The sequence below is a fragment of the Babylonia areolata genome, chromosome 6 (genome assembly GCF_041734735.1).
Source record: "Babylonia areolata isolate BAREFJ2019XMU chromosome 6, ASM4173473v1, whole genome shotgun sequence".
Taxonomy (NCBI): Eukaryota; Metazoa; Mollusca; class Gastropoda; order Neogastropoda; family Buccinidae; genus Babylonia; species Babylonia areolata.
The window spans coordinates 29,944,903-29,968,171 of NC_134881.1; the positions used below are offsets into that span (position 1 = coordinate 29,944,903).

Sequence of the window (23,269 nt, forward strand, 5' to 3'; positions counted from 1 at the left end):
TATAGCGCTGGATCTTGTGCAGAGACAAATCAAAGCGCTTTCGCACCAGTCATTCACACGCATGCATAACTCTAATACTGTAGAAACTAAAGACAAGGAAGGGCAGGCAAGGGAGGCTATTTTGGGAAGAGGTGGGTTTTAAGGCCAGACTTGAAAGAGCTGAGTGTTTAGACTTGACGAAGCGAAAAAGGAAGTTCATTCCAATCGCAAGGTCCAGAAACAGAGAAAGAGTTTCAGTTTCAGTTGCTCAAGGAGGCGTCACTGCGCTCGGACAAACCATATACGCTACACCACATCTGCCAAGCAGATGCCTGACCAGCAGCGTAACCCAACGCGCTTAGTCAGGCCTTGAAAAAAAAAAAAAAAAGGGGGGGGGGGAGAATAAATAATAGATAAGCTTACATAAATAAATAAATAAATAAATAAATAATAATTATAATATAGAAAAAGGTAGTAGTAATAATAATAGTAATACTAATAAAATGATAATAATAAAAAATAAATAAATAAATAAATAAGACAACAATGGTGATAATTAAGCGAATGAATGTAAAATATGACGACACACATTCACACATACACCCACACATGCATAACAGAAATGCACCAAACATGCAGTTTCACAGATATGAAAGTACAGTCAAATACATATAAACGTACATGAGCTCCAACACACACACACACACACACACATTACCTTGCACCTCCTCCAACCCCCTCCTCCACACACTCATTTCTAGCCTACGTATCGCAGCTTCCACGGCACACACACCCACACACACACGCACGCAAACACACACTCACAGAGATGAACACTTACTTGTACAAGCACACACATATACGCCCATATCTCCCACCCCCAACCCCCACACATATATACAAAGATAGATAGATATATATATATACACACACACACATATATATATATATATATATATATATATATATATATATATACACACCCGTACACAGATCTCTCCTGACACTTGTGTACACTTACACTCTCGCGCATTCACAAACGCACTCAAAAGCACAGACCCACAGAGAAAGAACGGCGGCCAACAGTCGAGTGTTTGAATCTGGGTATGCGTAAACAGAGTGGATCCGAGGCCGATCGTAGTGAGCGAGATGGAGTGTAGAGGTGAAGGAAGGGGTGGGATGGGGGGGCGGGGGGGTACCCGTGCCCGGTGAAGGCAGCCGCAGAGATAGGAAGGGGCAGTTTTGTGAATGCATCTATAACATAGAGTGCTGCACCCACGACCATTGATGGGTCACCATATATATAACTATATAAGTAATGATTCAACTGTCCCCACACACACACACACACAGAGCACAGCACACACACAAAAGCTGTTAAAACAGGCTCATGAATTTAGGATACTAAAATAGGACCTATTTTGTTCTGCAGTCTGCATTTGACTGCTTAAATGTAATTCAGTATCACCCTCACTGTCACTACTATTGCTGCTCCTGCCATGATTTGAAAATAGCAACAAAAGTCTCTTCTGTGACTGAACTTTTGGAAAAGGATCCACGATAATGCATTTGTCGTTTCATATCCAGGTCTACGGGAAACAACTCTCAGTTTGATTGCTTACGGACTTAGGTTCTGCGATGGCTCACACAAAACGCAGCAGGTTTCCGTCAAAGGGAAACGACTCGCACTAACAACATGGCGACCTCTGCGGTGCAGAGGTTGTGCGTGTTTCGAGTTTCACTGTTTAGACATGGGCATCGATATGCAGCGGTTCAGGTAGGCTAATATGTGTAGCGTACTGCGGTCTTGTCAGGAGGAAGAGTGTGATGACATCCCATTTGTGTTCTTCTCTAGTTAAGATTTTAAAGAAAGGAAAAGTTGGTATGCCATTGAATGTCCCGGCAGCAGTCCATCAACTGAAGCAGACGATTGCCGTCAGTCACTCAGTATTCTTTTTTCTTTCTTTTCTTTTTTTTTTTTAATCAATAAGATGTCATACTTCATTGTATTGTTGTTGTTGTTTTGTTTCATTTTGTGTTGTATGATATGTCATATCAGTATATTACAAACATCGATGATGGAGTGGTCATAGAAGCCCACTACTCCCACCCGTCCACAGACGGTACCACATCAAATGCGTTTGTGGTGTGCAAATCCCACATCCACTACTCGTACAGAAGACGGGAGTTTACTTTTACCACTGTTTGCCTGCTTGGTATGTTCATGTTTTCATAACCAACTTTGTGAAATTCAGGCAGTGCTGCCCAGGCAGAGCGTGTCACAACAGTGAGAACGCCACCACCTCTTTCCTACTGCAAGTATATTAGTTTTCCTATCAAAATGGGTTTATCTACAGAACTTTGCCAAGGACCCCCATTTTGTTGCCATGTTTTTGTTGTTGTTTTTTATGTGTGCTAAGTGCATGTTGCAAGTAGGACCTTGGTTTATCATCTTATATGAATGACTTGTGTCCAGACCACTACTCCAGGTCTAGATGAGGGTGAGAAAATGCTGGCGAGTTTGGGAATCGAGCCTGTGCGCACGAATTATCTTGCTTCTCTCACTTCCAAGGCAGACACATTACCACCACTCAACTCAGACTTATGTCCACTGGTATCTGTTTCAGAAGCAGTGCGAACTCCACAGCAGCTGTAAGCGGTTTGGTGAGGAGGGTACCAGTTCCAGTCCCTCCCAACCCATTCCCATCTACAGGGAGACAGACAAAGCGGTGTCAGCCACTCTGATCAAGGACAGCCTGCAGCCCAAAGTGCCCACAAAGGCCCAGAAAATCAGTCGCGCCATGCAGGCCTATATGGAGAGAGCCCAGTCATATGGTCAGTTCATCTTCACACATACACACACACACACTTCTATAGATCTATCTGTATGATTATATTTATATAATCATGTATATATATATATATATATATATATATATATATGTATAAATTATATTATTATTATACTCTGAACTACCTTGCAAGCATCAGTCCCCACTTTGCACAAATTTTCACCCTGAAGTTAGGGATGGAGGTTTACTGGGTACTTTTACCCTTTGCAGGAGTGCCTTCCCTTACTTGGTTGCCAATGAGTTCTTTTAGCTATATATACACTAAGTGTACTCAGTCTATCGTTTCATCCGAATGACTAGAGTTCAGATCATCACTCAATGTCTAATGGAAGGGGAGAAAATGCTGCTGAGTGTGGGATTTGATCCCGAGCATTCAGATTCTCTTGCTTTCTAGGCGGATTTGTTACCACTAAGCCACCACACCACATGAGTATAATTATATGTTTTGTTGAATTTGAACATGATCTGCTAAGCTGCTGTGTTGTATGGGTTGCAGACCAGATGATGAAAGCGGAAATAGATGAATACAACATTGGCAAGAGGCACCTGGCCAACATCATGGGACAGGACCCAGATCTCTTTGAACAGGAGGATGTAGATGTGAGTTTTGTGTGTGTGTTTGTGTGTACGTGTGTGTGGAATTAACATCAAGACCTCTTTGAGCAGGATGATATCAATGGGGTTTTCTGTGTGTGTGTGTGTGTGTGTGGTATTGATGACCTAGTCCTCTTTGAACAGGAGGATATAGATGTGACTGTGAGTTTGTGTGTGTGTGTGTGTATGTGTGTGTGGAATTAACAACCAAGACCTCTTCGTGCAGGACAATATAGATGGGGTTTTCTCTTTGTGTGTGTGTGTGTGTGTGTGTTTAAACAAATGGCCTGTTTTTAGCTATTGTTGTCTTTTTTCTTTTTTGTCAGAATATTGACAACACAAAATTTAATGAATGTGGGTTTTGTATGTGTGGAATAATAGGCCAATGCTTATGGTTATGTTTTATTTTCCAGAATATTGAATCCACTGTTTTTTTGTTGTCTTTGTTTTTTGTCTTTGTTTAATGATGTTTTGTATGACATATTGTTAGAAGAAACTTGCATATATTATAAAGTATTGTGCAGAATAATCTGCCAATTTTTAGCCTTTTTTTCAGTTTGTTTTGTTGTCTTTGTTAGTGATGCATGCTGTTTTGTGAAAAGAAACTTGATCATAAACTTTTTTTTTTTTTAAAGTGTAGATTTGTCTGCTTTGTGCATTATGTGAGTTTGTGTGTGTGTTTATGTGTGCGTGGGTGTGTGTGTGTGTGTGTGCATGCAAATGTATGTCACTGTGTGTGTGTGTGTGTGTGTGTGTGTGTGTCTGCTGGACATTAAGAGGGGCATAGGTAAGAGGAGAAATGTTTTGTTCATGTGAGTACTATAATATGTGTGGGGATAAACTGGCACTTTCTTGATAACAGGTTGAAATGATGGAGTGTACACCCTTAGTTGGATGGTCGACTCCATGATGAGATTTGTTGTTGTGGGTGCTTTGATTCAGGATACACACATATATATATAGAAGAAATTTCCCAACACAGAATCAACAGTTGAACTTGTATATTTCCATGGTTTCACACTAACTTCCTCAGTACAAGTGGTGCAGGGGTGTCTTGGGTTGGTTAGGCGCCTGTAGCCTGAAACATTGATGCAGCTGTGAACATATAGATGTATGTATATGTAAGTTCAGCTTTTGAAACTGAGTTGAGAAATTTATTTTACATTGATGATATCTCTTACTGTTGCTTTCAGAGGGCCATTGAATACCTCCTGCCTTCAGGACTTTTTGAGAAAAATGCTAGACCAGTTTTAAAGGTAATGTAATTAAAATTGTGAATGTATCTGTTTATGTGTTTGTGTGCATTAGTGTGTGTGTGTGTGTGTGTGTTTTGTGTGTGTAGGAATGTGGATGCATAGTATGTGATGTGTGTGTGCATGCGCGTGTGTGTGTGTGTGCATGCGTGATTTAATCATGTGCAGAGTGTGTTCATACATGTGAGTGTGTGAGTACATTACATGTGTGTGTAATGTGTGTGGATGTGTATTATGTGTATGTTCGTAGTGTTTGTGTGTGTGTGTGTGTTGATTGTGTGCATGTAGTGGGTGTTTTTCTAATGCCAGTGACCTTTCTTTTTCAGCATCCTTACGAAATTTTTCCAAAACGTAAAGGTAAGTTGTAACAAGCAGTTATTTGTAGCATATATGGATTTGTCTGAACGCAGTGATGCCTCCTTGAGCTACCGATACTGATACTGTTGAACATAATTATGTAACTGGGCAAATTTGTTTATCATAAATCGTAATTTTTTTAATTGATTTTGTGTGTACAGATGTATTTGTTCGTGTGCACTTACATGTGAATATATGGTGTGATGACATGCAAACAAAATGCTCTCACAACACACGCACACACAGATTGACACACAGTGACACACATACACTGACACACAGTGACACACATACACAGTGACCCCCACCCACCCACACACACACACACACACTCACACTCACACACACACACACACACACATCACATCACATAATCACATACTATGCATTCACTTTCCAACACGCACAGACACAGGCACAAACAGACACATATTTATACACATGCACAAACTGTGACTCTTTTCTCTCCCCAGCAGTTTTTCAAACACACACTCTCTCTCTCTCTCTCTCTCTCTCTCTCTCTCTCTCTCTCTGTGTGCTTAAAAAGTGCTTGTCTTCGTCTCTAACCCCTCCTCCTATCTCTCATCAATGATTATATATATATATATATACACACACACAAATAATGGAATGGATTTTGATGTGAAGCTGCCCAGTTTGGTTTGGATGGCCGTCCCTTTCACTCCATGTTCTACACTGGCAAACCAAACTTCTACACTCTGATGATGGTGAGATAATGCTGTGTGTGTTTGTATGCGTGCGTGTGTGTGTGTGCGTGCGTGTGTTTGCTACAACAGTACAAGGGTTGAGTGATTGAATTTCCTTGATTGATGTAAACGTATGTTTTTATTTTTGTTATTTTTGCTGAGTTAATGTGTGTATGTATGTAAGAGAAAAGAGCGAGTGAGAGAGATAGAGAGAGAGACAGTGTGCATTTGTTCGTGTGTGCCTTGTTTTGTGAATGTATGTGTATGTGCATGTGTTCTTGCCAGTGTCTGTATGTGTTCTGTACGTTATTTTGTATGAACTTGTGTTTCATTTATAAATGAATGATAGTACTTTGTATTGTTTATTACAACAGACCTGAAATGGCCCCCCTTTGTGCTTGGCTGGGCTTTAAGCTACATGATTTGATTTAAACAAAAAACGGCATACAACCCATGATTTTTCTGTTCACACAGAATGTATCTTTGAAGATCGGCGACCTGAAAATGGAGGAGGATCGACTGATTCGGAAGGGACGGATGGAAGATGAAGCTGATAAAAAGCTGTGAGTCTGACAGATTCCGTTTCTCTCTCTTTTGTGCTTTGCAGCATGTGCCTGTTGCAGTTAAAGTGGCCATTAGTACCATGCTTCTTTTTTCACTTTTTTTTTTTTAAAGGGATCTTTGTCAGGGCTAGAAATTCCCAGGAAGCAAGAGAACCTTACTGCACGGGATTGAACCCCACACTCACCAGTAATCTTAAAGAACCTACAGCAGATCTACTCTACTATACTTGTGTATGCGTGCACTTGATTGAAGCCTGAGTGATTGAAGCCTGATTGAATGACACAGGAAACGTAATGATGAGCACTTGAAGGCAGCTGTCCATCTGATCTACACAGGTAGGCAGCCTGCTTTCCAAATGACTGTTTATAAAGTGCGTAGAGTTTGGTCTCTGACTGAAGATAGGTGCTATATGAGTATAATTATGATAAAAATGAAATGATATCCAAATTTGTTTAAAGGTGTATGAGAGCCAGATTCTCAGCCATGTAGAATTCATAGCTGTGCATGTTTTATAAATGATTATGGGAATATGCTGTCAGGCTGACATTTCTTGTGTAGGGAAGACTTCATTCAGTTTCTGCATTCAGGGTGTAGTTGACAACCTGGCAGATATTCTGTGCGTGTGTGTGTGTGTGTGTGTGTGCAGACTGCTGTATGGCAGTGACTGGATCACCTTACAGACTCTCAAAGACTTGACGCTGGAACCACTGGGGGAACATGATGTGAGAGCAAGATTCTGTCTGTCTGAACCCCTTCACTTTCATAAAGTGCAAATCTATTTCTTTTGTGTGTCTTTGAGAGTTTGTATGTACTCGTATGCTTCTGTGTGTGTGTGTGTGTGTGTGTGTGTGTGTGTGTGTGTGTGTTCCTGTGTACTTGGTGTTTGACTGACATGTTAGCGTAGAGCGCTTTGAAAGGTTTCAGGTTTGAAAAAGTGCTATATTGATGTGCTTCTCTTCTTTTTCGTCTTCTTAGTATTATTATTATTATTATCATTATCACTATTTTCATATTATTTATATAGGTGAGAAGCCCTGAAAACAGATTATGGTTACCTAAATGGCCATGTACAAGAATGTCAAACTGCTCAAATACAGAATAAAACTCCCCGCTTGTGTGGAGAATATGAGGTAAAATGGAGAAATTGACGCAGAATATGAGGTTGCAGCCCTTGAATTGGAAGATGAGGAAGAAGCTACTAAGTGGAAACTCTGTGTTGTCAATTTATATAACTACAAACTTTTGTATGTTTTCAAATGATGGATATTAGCTTTTTTTTTTTTTTTTTTTTTTTTTTTTTTTAATGGTTTACCAGCTGCCTCTTGAGTGAATTCCATATTATATGTCTGAGCACAGCATAAGCTTTAAGCTTGTTGCTGCTCTGTGTTTCACACATGATATGTGTTTTATGCTTTGTGAGTTCAAGTAAACCTTTTTACTGATGAATGTGAAATAAGATCAGTGTGGCATGAGTTTGAAAGGCACCTACCTCTCTGTTTGTGTACTTTTTGATGGTGTCATTGATTCCGCTGAGCAACAGTAAAGCAATCCCAGGAAGAAGAAATCCAGATAGGAAATCGTGACTAATGCCCTGACCTCAAATCTCAAGTCTTATCTCTGTGAGGTGACAGCCCTTGACTGACGAGCATACTTGTCAGCAGCAGTTAACTCTCTCCATACGAACGGCGAAAGAGACGACGTTAACAGCATTTCACCCCAATTACCACCATCAAAATATTACAAGCGGAAGGCTCTTATACTGAAGAGGTGAATGTTGACAAAGAATACCACAATTCTGACGACAGAAGCTAAAGGTTGGGTCATTGAGACACCCACTGAACATCCGAGGGGTCTGTGTAGAGGAGAAGAGAGGGCTGGCCGTACTGAGTGAGTCAATGTGTCAAGGGGTTAATGTATCAGTCAACTGTGACCATCAGAACAGCAGAGGAGGCATCTGCTGTCTATGTGGGCTAGAATTTGATCCTAGTGGAGAGTGTCTTGCCCAAGTTCCATCCCCATTCTCTCAGCCAAGAGGGTTTTTGGACAGTTGGTGTTGGGATGATCTCCAAAGGCCAGCTTGCATCCAGTGTTGCAGTATTAAGAGCCAGTGCAGTTTTGCCGCCTAGTTTGAGAGTCATAGTCCTTCACAAAAGACTAAGCTGTAAATGAATTCCCATGGCAGCTGAGAAGCCGTTGATCTTACATCTCTCATTTGCTGTTGGCCCAACTGTAAACATATGTCAATCTCTGACATACGCTGAGTGTTGAGCTGTTTGTTTGAAGCAGACATGTTGGCTGTGTGCAGCACAAGCACTTTGTGGTGCTGATGGAACGCCTGCTGGAGCACCCGCTGTCCCACAGGGAAGAGGAATTCATTATGAAGCACCGCCGCAAGCTGATGATGCAGTCCTTCGCTTCCAGCGTATCCAAGGTGGATTGACTGATTGATTGACATGGGTACTAGTGATGTGATGCCTGTCCTCGTGATTGATATGGATACTTACATAGCACCTATTCTTGGTCAGAGACCAGGTTCACAGCGCTTTATAAACACTGCATGCGCACACAAACACACACACACACACACACACACACACACACACGTGCACATGTACACACTGAGGGTACAGGATTGAATCCCACATTTTCTAAGATTTTCCCCCTCCACTACATCTTGATAGTTGGTTTGGATGTTAGTCATTCAGATGAGACACAAGTCAAGTGTGCAGCATGGACTTAGTGCACGTTAAAAAAAAACCCATGGCAACAAAAGAGCTGTCCTTGGCAAAATTATGAAAAAAAATCCACTAATATACATGTGTGTTTGTGGACATGACAGAAGCCTGACTGAATGACACAGGAAATGACTGATAAGTATCTAAAGGCAGCTGTCAGTCGGCTCTACCCAGGCAGGCAGCCTGTTTTGCAAATGACGCTGTTGTTTGTAAAGTGCTTAGAGTTTGGTCTCTGACCAAATATAGGCCCAATATCAAAATCAGTGATAATGATAATGCGATTCTTTTCCTTGTGGGGATGCTGGGGGTTCTTTCAGTATGAACAGTATCCCCACCTTGTGGAGATTCTGTGTGCCAGAAATTTCCTCTTTTGCTCTTTTTGTTTCTGGGCTTTATTTCTGCCATCTCTTCCTTTCTTATTTTCTGCCTTGCTAATCCATTCACCTTTATAATTATTTGGAAAGTCTTGAATACATTTTGTCTTTCTCTGGACTTTGATAACTGTGCACTGTCATTGATATTTGGTTATGTTTTTGCACCTTGGACCTGCAAGGTGCCTGCTGATTTTTTTTGGTTTTTGAAAAAAAAATTTTGTTTTTTTTTTGTTTTGTTTTGTATACCTGTTTATATAGTATGTGGAGTGATGGTCTAGAGTAATGCGTCCACCTAAGAAGCGAGAGAATCTGAGCACGCCGGTTCAAATCACGTCTCAGCCGCCGATATTTTCTCCCCCTCCACTAGACGAGTGGTGGTCTGGACGCTAGTCATTCAGATAAGACGATAAATCAAGGTCCCATGTGCAGCATGCACTCAGCGCACGTAAAAGAACCCATTGCAACAAAAGGGTTGTTCCTGGCAAAATTCTATAGAAAAGTCCACTTCGATAAGAAAAACAAATAAAACTGCATGCAGGAAAAAATACAAAAAAATGGATGGCGCTGTAGTGTAGCGACGTGCTCTCCCTGAGGAGAGCAGCCCGAATTTCACACAGAGAAATCTGTTGTGATAAAAAGAAATTCAAATACAAATACAATATATGATTTTGTCATGTTTTGATAACTTTCAGCCATTTCACTAAATGCTTTCAGTCTCACCAATAGTTGTATGAGGTACTATTTTTCTCTTTCTTGTAGCCCTTTCACACACAGCCTGTTTTGTGTAAATCACTGGAACTTGGTTTGAGGCTGAATAAGTTTCATTTCTTGAAAATCTCTTGTACACGTGATGAAACTAATCTTCTGATATTCACAGCTGTAAATTTGTCTTTATGAAGCACTTGTCAGTAGACCTCTCCAGCTAATCGCGTGCCGCCATATAAATAGCTGAGCACATGGTCCGCGCTTGCTAGGTTTTTTGTGAGATCTGGTTAGTTTTCTGGCTTGTCTGAAGAGCAGTACATGTGATGGCTTCCACTTAATGGAAAAAAAAATGATGCAACAGACAGTGTTATGGTCAGAGTCTGACAAGCGTTATCCCAAAAGAAACGAAGGCAATTTTTTTATTCCCATTTCCAAAGCCCAAGACAAGGCAAAGAGACTGAAAAAGGAAGATAAAATTGTGTGGCTGACCCCAGGATCAGCTGAACCCAGATGTCGCTTTCTCTTTGCATGGCAGGCAGAGGGGTGGAGCTTAGCGCCTCAAGTGGAGAGGTCTGTTGAAGGATTGAAACCTAATGTTGATGATAATCTGTATCAACTGACAGTGTGGAATGTTTGTTGTTGCAGCCACTGATAGACGATATGGGCAAGGCCTACATGCAGGCATCAGGTAAGACTTGTCATTTGTGTGTGTGTGCGTGTGTGTGTGTGCATGTGTGTGTGTGTGTGTGTGTGTGTGTCCATGTTCATTTCTGTTCTTTTGAAAACAAATGCAGGTACTGAAGTCTCAGTATTCTGGTTTAAATGATCTTTGATCATTTAACAGTTCACATGAATTACAAATATAAGTAATGATAAAAGAGCATCAACAGGCTTAAAGCTTATAGTGTGCTCATACGTTGCACTTCAGTTTCAATGTGAAAGCTGATGAAGCAGTTTATTATTAATATCAAATCACCTTTTCATATGTCTTTATGAAACCAGTGTTTTCAGGTGGGTTTATCATTTATTATTAATGAAAAAGCCATACTTCACAACTTGAAATAAAGAGTGAGCTGGAATTGAAGTGATTTTATGAAAACTCTTTAAGATCGAATCATTGAGAACAGGGACTGCCTACTAATAAAGTCAGACATATATGCAAAAAGTCAAAGACAAGTTCACAAAAGCAGGAATGTTTTCATAGAACTCGTTATTTAGATTAAGCAAGGTACACATGGTCTACCATTGGTTTCTCATTGAACACACTGACAGCTGTTCCAGGGACATATACCCCACAAACAGCTTGAAAAATACATTCGAAAAATCAGTGTGTCAGCCAGAATCGACAGTTATTTAGTGGTTTATAAACCAAAGCTGTGTTTTTTCATTGTAAATTAAAAAAAAAAGAACAAAAAAAAAGAAGGAAATGCATGTGTAAGAAAGCACCTCTTGTTTCAAGTGGTGCTCATTACACTGGCTGCATACACTGCTGTTTGCTGAAAATTCAGCATTATTTCACAAGAAAACTCTGAAAGCTGGTTGTTATCTTTTCTTGAACCCAGTAGTTTAAATCAACAGCAGAAAATATCCTTCGGACAAGAAGTAGGGTAGGTACATCCACTGAATGGCAGAGGAATAAATGTTTGCTCATTTGTTTGTTTGTGAGAGGAAACTGTTGCAGATATATATATTTAAAAAATAAAAAAATTAAAAAATTGTGTGTAAAGACTTTTTTGATTGGGAAATATAAGTTTCCGAGCTTTATCTGCTCAGTGCCTGCCATTGTGGGTGATTCATAGGTCAGTGATTGACTAAAATACATAAAATACATCTGATTAATGTGGAACAGGTGGATTGAAGTTTCCTGCATGGAAACAGTAAAATCATGAAAAATCGCGTATTTAGACTTAATCTTTGAGACCATAATCCACTGACATAGATTAGCTTATTTCAGTGTAGGTCTGTCTTTTGGTATCATGATTCAAACAGATGCTTTGTGTTTACCCTGAGAATACTGACATTGATATTTTCAGAAATTGCTATAAGACCACAGTCAAAGGTAATATCAAAGGTATTGGCTAACATACATGTGTGCGTGCACATGACTGAAGCCTGATTGCAAGACACAGGAAACAAATAATGAGCGCCTAAGGGCAGTTGTTGTCAGTTGGTTCTACCCAGGTAGGCATTCTGTTGTGCAAGTAACTCCATGTTTGTAAAGCGCTTAGAGCTAGAGATAGGTGGTATGTGTAGGTATCAATAATAATGTTCTCTCCTGTCATGCCCATCACTGCCCACAGGTATTCGCAAGACTTCCAGAGCGGAAGTGACGGTGTGGAGCAAAGGCAGCGGCAAGTTCAGCATCAACGGACAGTCCCTTGAGTACTTCCCTGTCATGACTCACAGGTAACAGGCTGCAGGCACAGTTTCAGTTTCGGTTTCTCAAGGTGGCGTCACTGCTTTTGGACAAATCCTTATGCGCTCCACCGTATCTGCTAGGTGCCTGACAACGGCATGATCGAACACACTTGTCAGGCATTGAGTGCATGCATGTGTATTTGTGCAATTATCACACTGGATTTCCTTGATAGAATTTTGTCAAAGGACAACTTTCAAATCACTGTTTTTGCCAGCCAGCTTGTTTGGTTCAAGTGGAATACAGGGAAAGTAATTGTGTTTTAGTTTAAACTCTTATGCAAGTTATTTACCCTTACAGGCAGAACAAACTGTGCCAATGTCGCAGTCCAGTCCATGGATATAAGGGCAAGATGTCACCAACCAATTGGCTGAAATAGTGAAAGGTCTTGTTTTACATTCATTTGACAAGAGAACACGGGGTTTGCACTGTGTCATGAAAGTCTGGAAAAATGAAAGAACCATTTATAGGGGCTGGAAAAGTGTTGATTTTTTAATTTATTTTTGTAAACCATTGACCATAGTACCATTCATCAAAAAGCTTCATGCTTTAAAAAAAAAAAAAAAAAGAAAATCAAGAAACAAGCAAGCAAAGTGACGAAAATTGAACATTGATATTGAGGTGACCACAGATCTCTTTCATCAGCAGTGGAGCAGACAGATTCTTTTTTTTTTTATTCAGCTTGGCATTCATGTTTGGTATGGAAAAAATTCAGTCTGGTCTGGAAAATGTATGGAATTGTGTTTGGTCATATGTTTTGGAACCCTGTGAATACCACCTGACTGTTCCCACTACCCCCCACCCTTTTCCCAACAAGGACATGTTGTTTGCTTTGCAGAGAGGTGGTGATGTCCCCCTTGCAGTTTGTGGGTCAGCTTGGGGAGATGGACGTGGAGGCGAGGGTGACGGGAGGGGGGGAGACGGGACAGGCAGGGGCCATACGCCTGGCCCTCGCCAAGGCTCTCACCTCCTTCGTGGATGATGACACCAGGGAGAAGATGCGCATTGGTGGGTGGTTTTGTTCTCTCTTTTTTTAAATTTTATTTTATTTTATTTTTTGGGTGGGGGGAGGGGGTCTTTGTTTTGTTTTTGTTGTTATGAGGTGTTTTTTTCTTGGTTTTTTGTGTGTGTGTGTGTGTGTGTGTGTGTGTGTAAAAGCCTCAGTCCAGAAGTGAAAACGCTGTTTAAATCATGTTATTTTGGTATATCTCGGGCGTTTAAGAATTTCTTTCCTGCTGGATTTTACCCGGGGGTTAATCTAGTCTGTCATCTCTTAACATGACCCCCAGGGATCATTTGTGGCTTGTCAAGATCCATCACCACCATCACTGCACTCCCCCAGCTGTAACATACAAATAGGAAGACTTGAACTCTCCAACATTTTGTTAAAAAGCAGTGTTGAATTTTGGTCCTATGTTATTTGAGAAAAAAAAATAAAATAAGAACAAGAAAGGCAAGGCCCTCAAGACTCACTTCTGATACAGACTGAAAAGAAAAAAAAAACTTATAAAAATTAGTTTGTTGAAATGTGTTCTCTATTCGTTATTATAATTATTAAAGTCGCATTTGAAAAAAAAAAAAAAAGGCTTCAAAGCAGATTCGAACCACCGATGTTTGGATCATGAACGAATGGTTTTGTGCACTGTGCTAATGTTGCATTCAACAATGACGATCAAAAATTATAATTTGAGCATGTTTGATTAGCGGAATAAATCGAGAACAGTAATTGAAGTGAAAATGCCATTTAAATCATGTTATTTTGGTGTATCTCAGGCATTTATGAATATAAATACACCAAAATTCTCTTGAATTTAACAGTATTTCTGAATCATTAATGGTTTATTTCGTTGATGCTGGTTCTGGATTCCGAAAACGCTCTGCAGCTGTCCGAACGTCTTGTAAGCAGATGCCATGACATCGTTTTTCTTGTTCGCAATTAAAAGCAAAGAAATACAAATTTTGGACAGAACACATACATTGACACTAACTACATTATTGATGTGTTTACTGCATGTGAATATTCTAAAGTCGGACACATACTGCAGTGTGTTTCAGGCGATGGGAACATCTCCTCTACCTAGGACTTGAAAGACATTTATAAATGCCTGAGATACACCAAAATTCTCCTGAATTTAACAGTATTTCTGAATCATTTACGGTTTATTTCGTTGATGCTGTTAAATTCAGGAGACGTACAACTGATTATTGGTATGACTGTGAAGAATTTTTTTCCTACTATGTTTAAGCCAAATTAGGTTTCCAGAGAAAATGGCAATGTTTAAGTTTACCATGAACACACAGACACACACACATACACACACACACACACATAGACAACTGAACACCGGGTTATAACATAGACTCACTGTGTTTTCACAAGTGAGTCAAAAATTGGTACAGAAAATGTTTTAAACCTGGCATGAAATTATGGGCTTGTATTACATGGCAAAGTGAATAAAGGAATTGTTTTCCTAACCATATACATGAATGTGTGTGTGTGTTTGTGTGTTCCAGCTGGTTTGCTGAGCATGGACTTCAGAAGGAGAGAGAGAAAGAAGCCAGGACAAAAGAAAGCAAGGAAGAAGTTCACATGGTGAGATCTCTCATGATATGCTTGATTTTTTTTTTCTTCCCACAGTTAGTATTTGATTAATTCACCTGGTTTTATTCTCAGTGAGGAGACGAAGATGCCAATTTTAAATTGAAAACTGTGCACCTGTATGTTCCTCTTCTGCTCATTGTATGTGTTAGGTTTTTATTTGTCTCTTGACTTTATTTTGTTCCAGTCACATGAGTTTTAATCTCCCGGCCTCTGGTGAATATTATGTTTGTCAATGAAGGACTGTTAGATAAGATTGAGCTTACAGGTCAGGTTATCAAGTCACCAGTCTTCACTTGGATATCTTTTCCTTTGGATTGCACTTTTTTTTTCCAGCAAAATCAGTTACACCGCTTACAAGTACACAGGAAGTAGTAATTGCATTTAAAGTTCACGCCACACTGATCAGTGATTTCATCAAGATTTAGCAATCAAGGGGTTAAGGGGGGAGGTGGGGGGGGGAGTCTAAATCAGACTGCTGCAGCTTCAATATTTTTATCTGAACTAAGGAATGAAAATACAAAAAACCTCAAGATTTTTTTCTTTATCAACATTTCATTTAGGAGTCCCATTCTAATCAGTTCATGTTCCATCTGCTTGCAGGAAGAAGAGATGAGAGAAATGCGGTGCGTGGGGGGCTGACACAGTGGTTGCTGTTTATGTGCTGAGTGTGTCCCATCTCCACTGTACAATCTCATTCACCATAGTGCATCCAACAACTGTAGTCCACATGAAAGGAAAGGTGTGCGTGTGTGTGTGTGTGGTAATTGTGTGAACTGTGATTTGTACAAGCAAGCTCCAAGCTACATTGTGCATGTATTTTCGTTATTAAATTTGTTGCATCAAGAACTGCTTGCATTCCTGTCTTTTTCGCCCCACCCCCTGCATCAGTTTTTGGCCAGGATTGAAATATCTTTGGGTATTTACAGTTCTCTTAATGCATCACCTTTCTGGTTCATTTTTTTGCCCTGAAACAGGCAGTATATTTTGACAAGCAACATTCAGACAGTTTGATATTAATTTTGAAAGCATAGAGGGGAAAGCAGCAAAGGAAATTTCATGGCTCAATAACAGTTGCATACAGTACCCCCCTCCCCCCGCACCCCCCTCCATGAAAGTTTGTTGATGTTGATCAAGTTTTTTGTTGTTGTTTTTTTAAACAGTGCACAAACAATATCAATTCCTGTTTTATTTGTAGATCTGCATAGAAAGGTATTTTCAGAGTAACTATTTGTATTTGCACACAGTCTTTACTCTGGGCTCGACAGAACGTTCATCTCTTCAGGATGCTATGAATTTTGAATTTGACATTTTTTATTGACATTATATCATGCACTCTGAATCTGCTGATTTAGTCATCTGTCTGCAAATAAGAATGATGAGAGTTTGCTTTTCTGTCTGTAAATGAGTATAATGATAGTTGATTGCTGTAAATGAGAATGAAGATGGTTCATTTCCATTTTGGTGTACATTAGCAGTCAATCTTTGTAATACTGGTTCATTATGTCAATTAATTTTTTCCTCTGAAATGGAAAAAAAAGAAAAACAATTTTTTTCCTCTGTTCACAGACAATAAGAAAAAAAACACCACAAAATACACATATAACATTTTAGAAAATCTTATTTATTTTCTCTGTCAGGTAGGCAGAATATAACTGAAAACAAATGTTTTTTCTACTTTTACGAATACCATGAAACACCCCAGATGTATTCTTTTCAACAAACATGCTATGTTTCGGATCTAAGGATATGACTGAATATTGCATAAATTTGTCATGTTCAGTGACAATTATGGTGCAACAGCAACATTTATAACAATCCAATTTGAATGCACAAACTGGACAGCTGTCATGTTCTGTGCAACTGATTGCACAGCAACAACCGTAACAACAAAATTAAATAAGCAAAAAGCTGAATAAGCATGCAAGGTCTATAATAATATTCACAGATTCTACTCTTGACCAATCAAGTAGACATTGAACTGTGGAAAGACAAAATATGCAATCATCAATCTGCAACATTCTGACAAACAAGATAATCACTGGGATTTGCATCACATTCTCAGTTCTATTCACCATCAAGTACGGTACATGAACAAATCAGTGGTCAAATAAAATAATATCTTCACGTTTATATGCAGTCCCCCCCCCCAACCCCCCCAGCCCTCACTCCCCCCCTCCCTTCTATCCCTCTTCTCCATTTCAAGATTGGAGAGTAATTCAGATTGATTCAATGTATCACTGAAATAGTTACTTTGGAGCTATTGTTCCTTCACAGAAATCATGACTTTGGGATCATTGTTTTTGAAAACATTTAGGATTATCATTGTATTTGACTGAAATCATTACTTTTGGATCGTCATTGTATAACTAAAATTATGACTTTGGGATCATCATTCCTTGAATGAAATCAGTACTTTGGGATCATTGTTTGAAATAATTTCTTTTGGGATCATCAGTATGTGACTGAAATTATTTCTTTGGAATATCATTGTGTGACTGAAATCATTACTTTGGAATCATTATTGTACGAGTTAAATCATTACTTTGGGATCATGACTAAAATCATTACTTTGGGATCGTCTGTGTATGACTGAAAGTGAAATCATTACTTTATGATCATCAGTGTATGACTGAAAGTGAAATCGTTACTTTGGAATCATCATTGTTCGACTGAAATCATTACTTCAGGAATCATCTATTGTTTGGCTGAAATCAAACTTTGGGATCATGATTGACTGAGGGATCATGATGGACTGAAATCATTACTATGGAATCATGATAGTTTGAAAACATTACTTTGGGATCATCATTGTATGACTGATATTACTTTGGGATCATCATTGTGTGACTAGAACCATTATTTTGGGATCATCAGAGTATGACTGAAATCACCACAATAGAATAATCACTGTTTGATTAGTATTACTTTGGGATCTTTGCATCAGTTTGACATCTGTGTTAATGCTTGCGAATCTTTGCAGTTAAAGACACTTGCATGCACGCACACACCCCAGATACATGTCTGAAGCAAACTCTGTACACACACAACCCACCAAGATTTTTTTTTATACATGAGAAAGACTGAAGAAATGTGATGATGGCACAACAATGTCTTATCTTTTTTTGGGGGGAGGGTGTGTGTGTGTGTGTGGGGGGGGAGTGGTATGAGGGGGGTTCTCCTCAAAATTTGACCAAAGATAACAACACCAGTGCTACAGGATCTTTAACGTGATCAAATAATCCTGTGGCAAAGAGAATCTTGACTATCCTGTAGACAGAGTAGAACACTGACACAACCCATAGAATTCGTATTCACACCCTGCCCAGGGACTCGACACCATGCTGAAACAAAGCCTTTAACCTTGATCACTGGTCAACACTGGATCAGAAGTCCAACACTGTCACAACACCTCCGTGTACACAAGAAACTTTTTTTTTTTTTTTATTAATCACATGTATACATTCACTTAGAAGCTGGCAAGACTCTGCCAGTCTTTCACACGGAAAACAGAACGGGATATAAAAGCCTTGGAAGGCACAACACTGTACATGTATCATCCTCCCTTGAAATGGAATGAACTTTTTTAAAATCACAAACTCAAACACATACAATCTCTCACTCTGTCGCTGAGTGCCTCTCTAAAATATAAAAGATGAGAAACAACTTTATTACCTCTAACTGATTCTAAGAGGAATGACACCTTGCTCTATTCACAATATGTTAAAACAACAGAGTAATCAGGAAGGGAGTGGAGGGGAGCTCAGAATGCTGGAGGATGACCAAGTGTGATCTGACAAAGTTCTCAAACTTCAACACAAACGCGTTTAGTTCCGCTTACCAGATGTGGTGTAGTGTATATGGATTCATCCGAATGCAGTGATGCCTCCTTGAGTAACTGAACTGAACTGAAAACCTCAGAAGAATCCTGCGAATCTTCTGGCCCTGTACCATCTCCTATCAACTCCTCGCCAGTCAGGCAGTGTGATCAAGAAAACATGGAGACCACCATCAATCAAAGTGAGCAAGGTAACTTCACATGGGCGGTCCTTCACATTGGACACCAGAAGGTAGATGCAAGAAATGAAGACCAAAGAACATCTGGTGCATAACAGTCAGAGAAGAACTCAAGACCCTGAAGCACACCTAGGGAACCATTCAGAGAGTGGCACAAAACAGGTAAGAGTGATGGTTTCTTGGTGCAGCCCAGCATAATGGACAGTAAGTAAGAAAGTGAATTGAGGGAGGAAAACAAGTGCAGACCAACAACTCTTCAATCACTATGACAATGACTGGAAAAAATAATAAGGATAATGGGAAAACTAGCAAAGGTGAGCACCAATATTAACCCTGACTATAACTATATACATGTATATAACAATGTCACTGGACTAGCACAAAAAACACCAGCTGCAGTGAAAATTGGGATGTGTCACAAAAAATGTCCAACTTCCCCTCATTTTGAATAGTATTGTCTTCAAATTTTCCATGATGATTACAAATCAAAGCTCCAAAAAGGCTGATACGATTTGGGCATTCTGAAGTTTTTAATAATAAAATGTGTTTACACAAAGAGATGCATTCCATTTTTTGACTTGAACCTTGCTTTCAGCACACCTCTTACCTTACCATGCACTGTTCACTTCCAGATCAATTTCTAACTGTGGTCCATAATCTGTTAAAGGTTATAGCCCATTGGAGCAATGGTTTTGATATCCATTGTGTCCAAGACTCAACCTTTCCCAATCGAAGACAGGTACCCATTCACACCTGGATGGTGAGGAAATCTGGAGTGAAGTACCTTCCCAAAGGACACAATGCCATGCTGAAACAAGACCTCAAACCCTGATCACTGGTGAAAACAGAATTTGTACTCCCATGCCTGACCTACTCTGCCACTGTGGATACAAAGTCTGTATGCTCTTCTATCTTGTGGTTCAAAGTCTCCCACAGTAAATGTGGTCTCAAAAACTGATTGCAGCAAATGAACAAAGTAGTATGAAATTTTTATGATATATTTATTGGGAAGCCAGTACTACCAAATGCTTGTAAAAATTGGAATCACTGTTTTGAAAATCAACTCGAATATTTTTTTTAATACACGAAAGATACAAGAAATAAAATAAAAATGGTTTCAGATTAAGATTAATCATCGTGTCCTTGTGACAAATTCTATGTTGAGGAATATGGGAGTGTTAACAGACAAAAAATGTAGTTTTTGTAAAGATGAAAAAGACATGATCCTACACTATCTATGGGAATGTAATCATGTACAGGTGTTTTGGACAGAGTTTGTTTGATACTTTAAAGAAAAGTGTCCAAACTGTGACAGACTTGATCTCAACTATGTGTTGGTGCTCTTTGGGTGCGACAATAAAACAAAAACTGATGGATGCTTCTCACATATCTTAATGATAGCCAAATTCTTTATATACAAATGTAGAATCAATAAACTAAATCCAACAATACAAATGTTAATAAAAGATCTTAAAAAGGCATACCAAAATTGACAAGTATGTTTTTAGAATATCCATGGAATATAACAAATTTGTGCAGAAATGGGTATTATATATCATACAAGATTAAGATTTGTATTATGTATAATTAAACCTACATTACTTTACATTACTTTGATATGAATTGGGCTCAGCAGTACCAGTGCTCAGCAGTACCAGTGGAATCAATCTGTGAACAGATAGTTTAAATGCTGTCATTACTACAATTTCATTGTAATTCGTGCGTTATAATATCACACAGATCAGTGTCTGAATTGATATTTGCTGTTCTGCCAATGTAATGCATGATGTGGAATAGTTGATGTTTGGAACACTATATTGTTGTGCCTTCCTAATGTGAAATATTTATTTGGTATGTAAACCTTTATCTGAATCCATGCAAGTTCTAAGTAGGCCAAAAATAAAAACATTGATGATAAACTTTCAAGAAAGTCTGATGTGGAGTCACAGCCATGAGAACAGAATGCAATCTAAAAATCAACACAGAAAAAGTAGTATGAAATTCATGAAACACAAAAGCCTTAATCGAACACTCCACCTCTAGATTCCTAGTCCATGCAAGTTCTAAGTAGGCCAAAAATAAAAACATTGATGATAAACTGTCAAGAAAGTCTGATGTAGAGTCACGGCCATGAGAACAGAATGCAATCTAAAAATCAACACAGAAAAGTTCCAGGTTTTTTTATCCTGTTTGACTTGAGATTGCCCCCACCCCCACCTCCCCACTTCTCTTTTGTTATATCTTCAGTGCTGATGTGAGCACTTGTGCAGCATTAACTTAGCCTGTACAAAAACAAAAACTAAAAAACTCCCAGCAACGTAAGTATTGTCCCTGGCAGAATTCTGAGTAAAAATCCACTGTAACGGGTGAAAAACAAAACTAAAAACACCCACAAAGTTATGCTTTGATGACAATGAAACAGCCTGAATTTTAATGATATATCTGGTTATAAAGAATACATGGAACAAACAACCCAACACCATCACGGCAAATTTTCGGGCTGTGCACTTCTTTAACCACCCACTCACCAAAGTAACTGATAAACCTGGTCTAATAAGGAAATAATTCAATACAACGCAATGCACTATAACACAATAATTTGACAGCAAGTTGACAGTAATCATAGCATCGTCAATGTAGAAATAAATCAATTCAGTACAATACAAAACAATGCACAATTACAAAATAACATTAAAGCAAGTTGACAGTAATTGTAGCAGAGCCAACAAGGAAATAATTCAGTACAATACACAACAATGCATCATAACACAATAATATGATAGCAAGTAGACAGTAACTGTAGTGTTGTCAAGAAGGAAATAATCCAGTACAATACAATACAATACAATACAATGCACAGTAATATGAAAATAAGTTGTCAGTAATTGTTGCATCATTAACATGGAAATAATTCAACAGAACACAACACAATACACTACAAAACAATACAATGCACAATAATACAATGATAGCAGATTGATAGGGAGTGTAACATTCTCAACATGGAGATCATTCAAATACAATGCAATGCAATGCAATGCACTGTAAGTATATAATAACATGAAAGCAAGTTTGCAGTTAAGTGTTGTACTGTCAACGATGAAATAAGCTGCGACAAAAAAATATACCACAAAAACATGACAACACGATTGCAGTGATTGTAGCTTCATCAACAAAGAAATGATAGAACAGAATGAGATGGAATAGAACAGAATGCAATGCAATACAATATGATACAATACAATACAATAACATGACAGCAAGTTGGCAGTAACCATAGCATTGACAGCATCCTTAAGTGCGTTGGGTTACGCTGCTGGTCAGGCATCTGCTTGGCAGATGTGGTGTAGCGTATATGGATTTGACCGAACAGTGACGCCTCCTTGAGCTACTGATACTGACAGCATCCTACTCCAATCCAATCACTCAGGACTCTCCGTTCTGACTGCCTGTGGGCAAGTCATGCTGCAGAAGCTCCAAAACTGCCGGAGAGGCAGAGATGCGATGGTGAAGGAGATAGTTCTGACTGTTGCTCTCCGTGTCATCCAGGTAGTAGCGGTAGTTGACCATCAGGCCACAGGACTGGTTCAAACCCCGGATGGAAGTATCAGCCAGAAAGTTGATCCTCCACAACACCGCTCCGTTGGTCAGGTGGAAATTGGCTGCCAACAAAAAGTTTAATTAATATCAGTAATCATATTGATAATAATGAAAAAAAGTGTATTTATAATGTGCCCAGTCTCCTTAGCACAGGGGCCCTGAGTACAAAATATTAGCAACAGGATGGGAAAAAAAATGGTTTAAAAAATTGACGACATCAGGCACTATAATCCAGTTTTACAACTAATAACAATCATAATGTGTATTTACAATGCTCATTACCTCCCTTGCACAGGGGACCTAAGCACTGAAAGTTAACATCAAAATGGGGAAAAAATGGTTTCAGAAATTAACACCACCAGGCACTACAATCAAGACTTACAAGCTAGACAAATGGAATGTGTCAATGACAAAGTGCACACACACACACACACACACACACACACACACACACCAAATGCTACCACCTAGACATCCACGAAAGCAGATTTGTACAGACATGTTCTGAGGCCAAGTT

General features: G+C 39.1%; 2 protein-coding genes across 4 annotated transcripts in view; one reads left to right on the plus strand and one right to left on the minus strand.

Annotated features, from left to right (window-relative positions):
• The first annotated feature begins 1,647 nt into the window (after positions 1 to 1,647).
• On the plus strand, positions 1,648 to 16,679 carry LOC143282911 (small ribosomal subunit protein uS9m-like). The gene is made up of 14 exons (XM_076588793.1): positions 1,648 to 1,756; positions 2,607 to 2,814; positions 3,328 to 3,431; positions 4,619 to 4,681; positions 5,005 to 5,035; positions 5,684 to 5,763; positions 6,217 to 6,305; positions 6,953 to 7,028; positions 8,612 to 8,737; positions 10,766 to 10,808; positions 12,421 to 12,526; positions 13,375 to 13,544; positions 15,051 to 15,129; positions 15,739 to 16,679. The coding sequence occupies exons 1-14, from the start codon at positions 1,676 to 1,678 to the stop codon at positions 15,749 to 15,751; spliced, it is 1,269 nt and encodes a 422-aa protein (XP_076444908.1). The 5' UTR covers positions 1,648 to 1,675; the 3' UTR covers positions 15,752 to 16,679.
• LOC143282910 (malonyl-CoA decarboxylase, mitochondrial-like) overlaps positions 16,040 to 23,269 on the minus strand; it is a 30,904-nt gene continuing 23,674 nt past the window's right edge. For all 3 annotated transcript variants that reach the window (XM_076588791.1, XM_076588792.1, XM_076588790.1), the window contains exon 10: positions 16,040 to 22,814. In XM_076588791.1, the coding sequence (XP_076444906.1) occupies positions 22,579 to 22,814 (236 nt within the window). In that variant the 3' untranslated portion in view covers positions 16,040 to 22,578. The remainder of the gene's footprint in view (positions 22,815 to 23,269) is intronic.

What these genes read in the sequence shown, in the direction of transcription:
- LOC143282911 (XM_076588793.1), top strand. Translation starts at nt 1,676, where the DNA reads ATGGCGACCTCTGCGGTGCAGAGGTTGTGCGTGTTTCGAGTTTCACTG. An exon ending in ATCGATATGCAGCGGTTCAG is followed by an intron (nt 1,757 to 2,606) that starts GTAGGCTAATAT and finishes TATCTGTTTCAG; the next exon opens with AAGCAGTGCGAACTCCACAG. An exon ending in GGCCTACATGCAGGCATCAG is followed by an intron (nt 10,809 to 12,420) that starts GTAAGACTTGTC and finishes CACTGCCCACAG; the next exon opens with GTATTCGCAAGACTTCCAGA.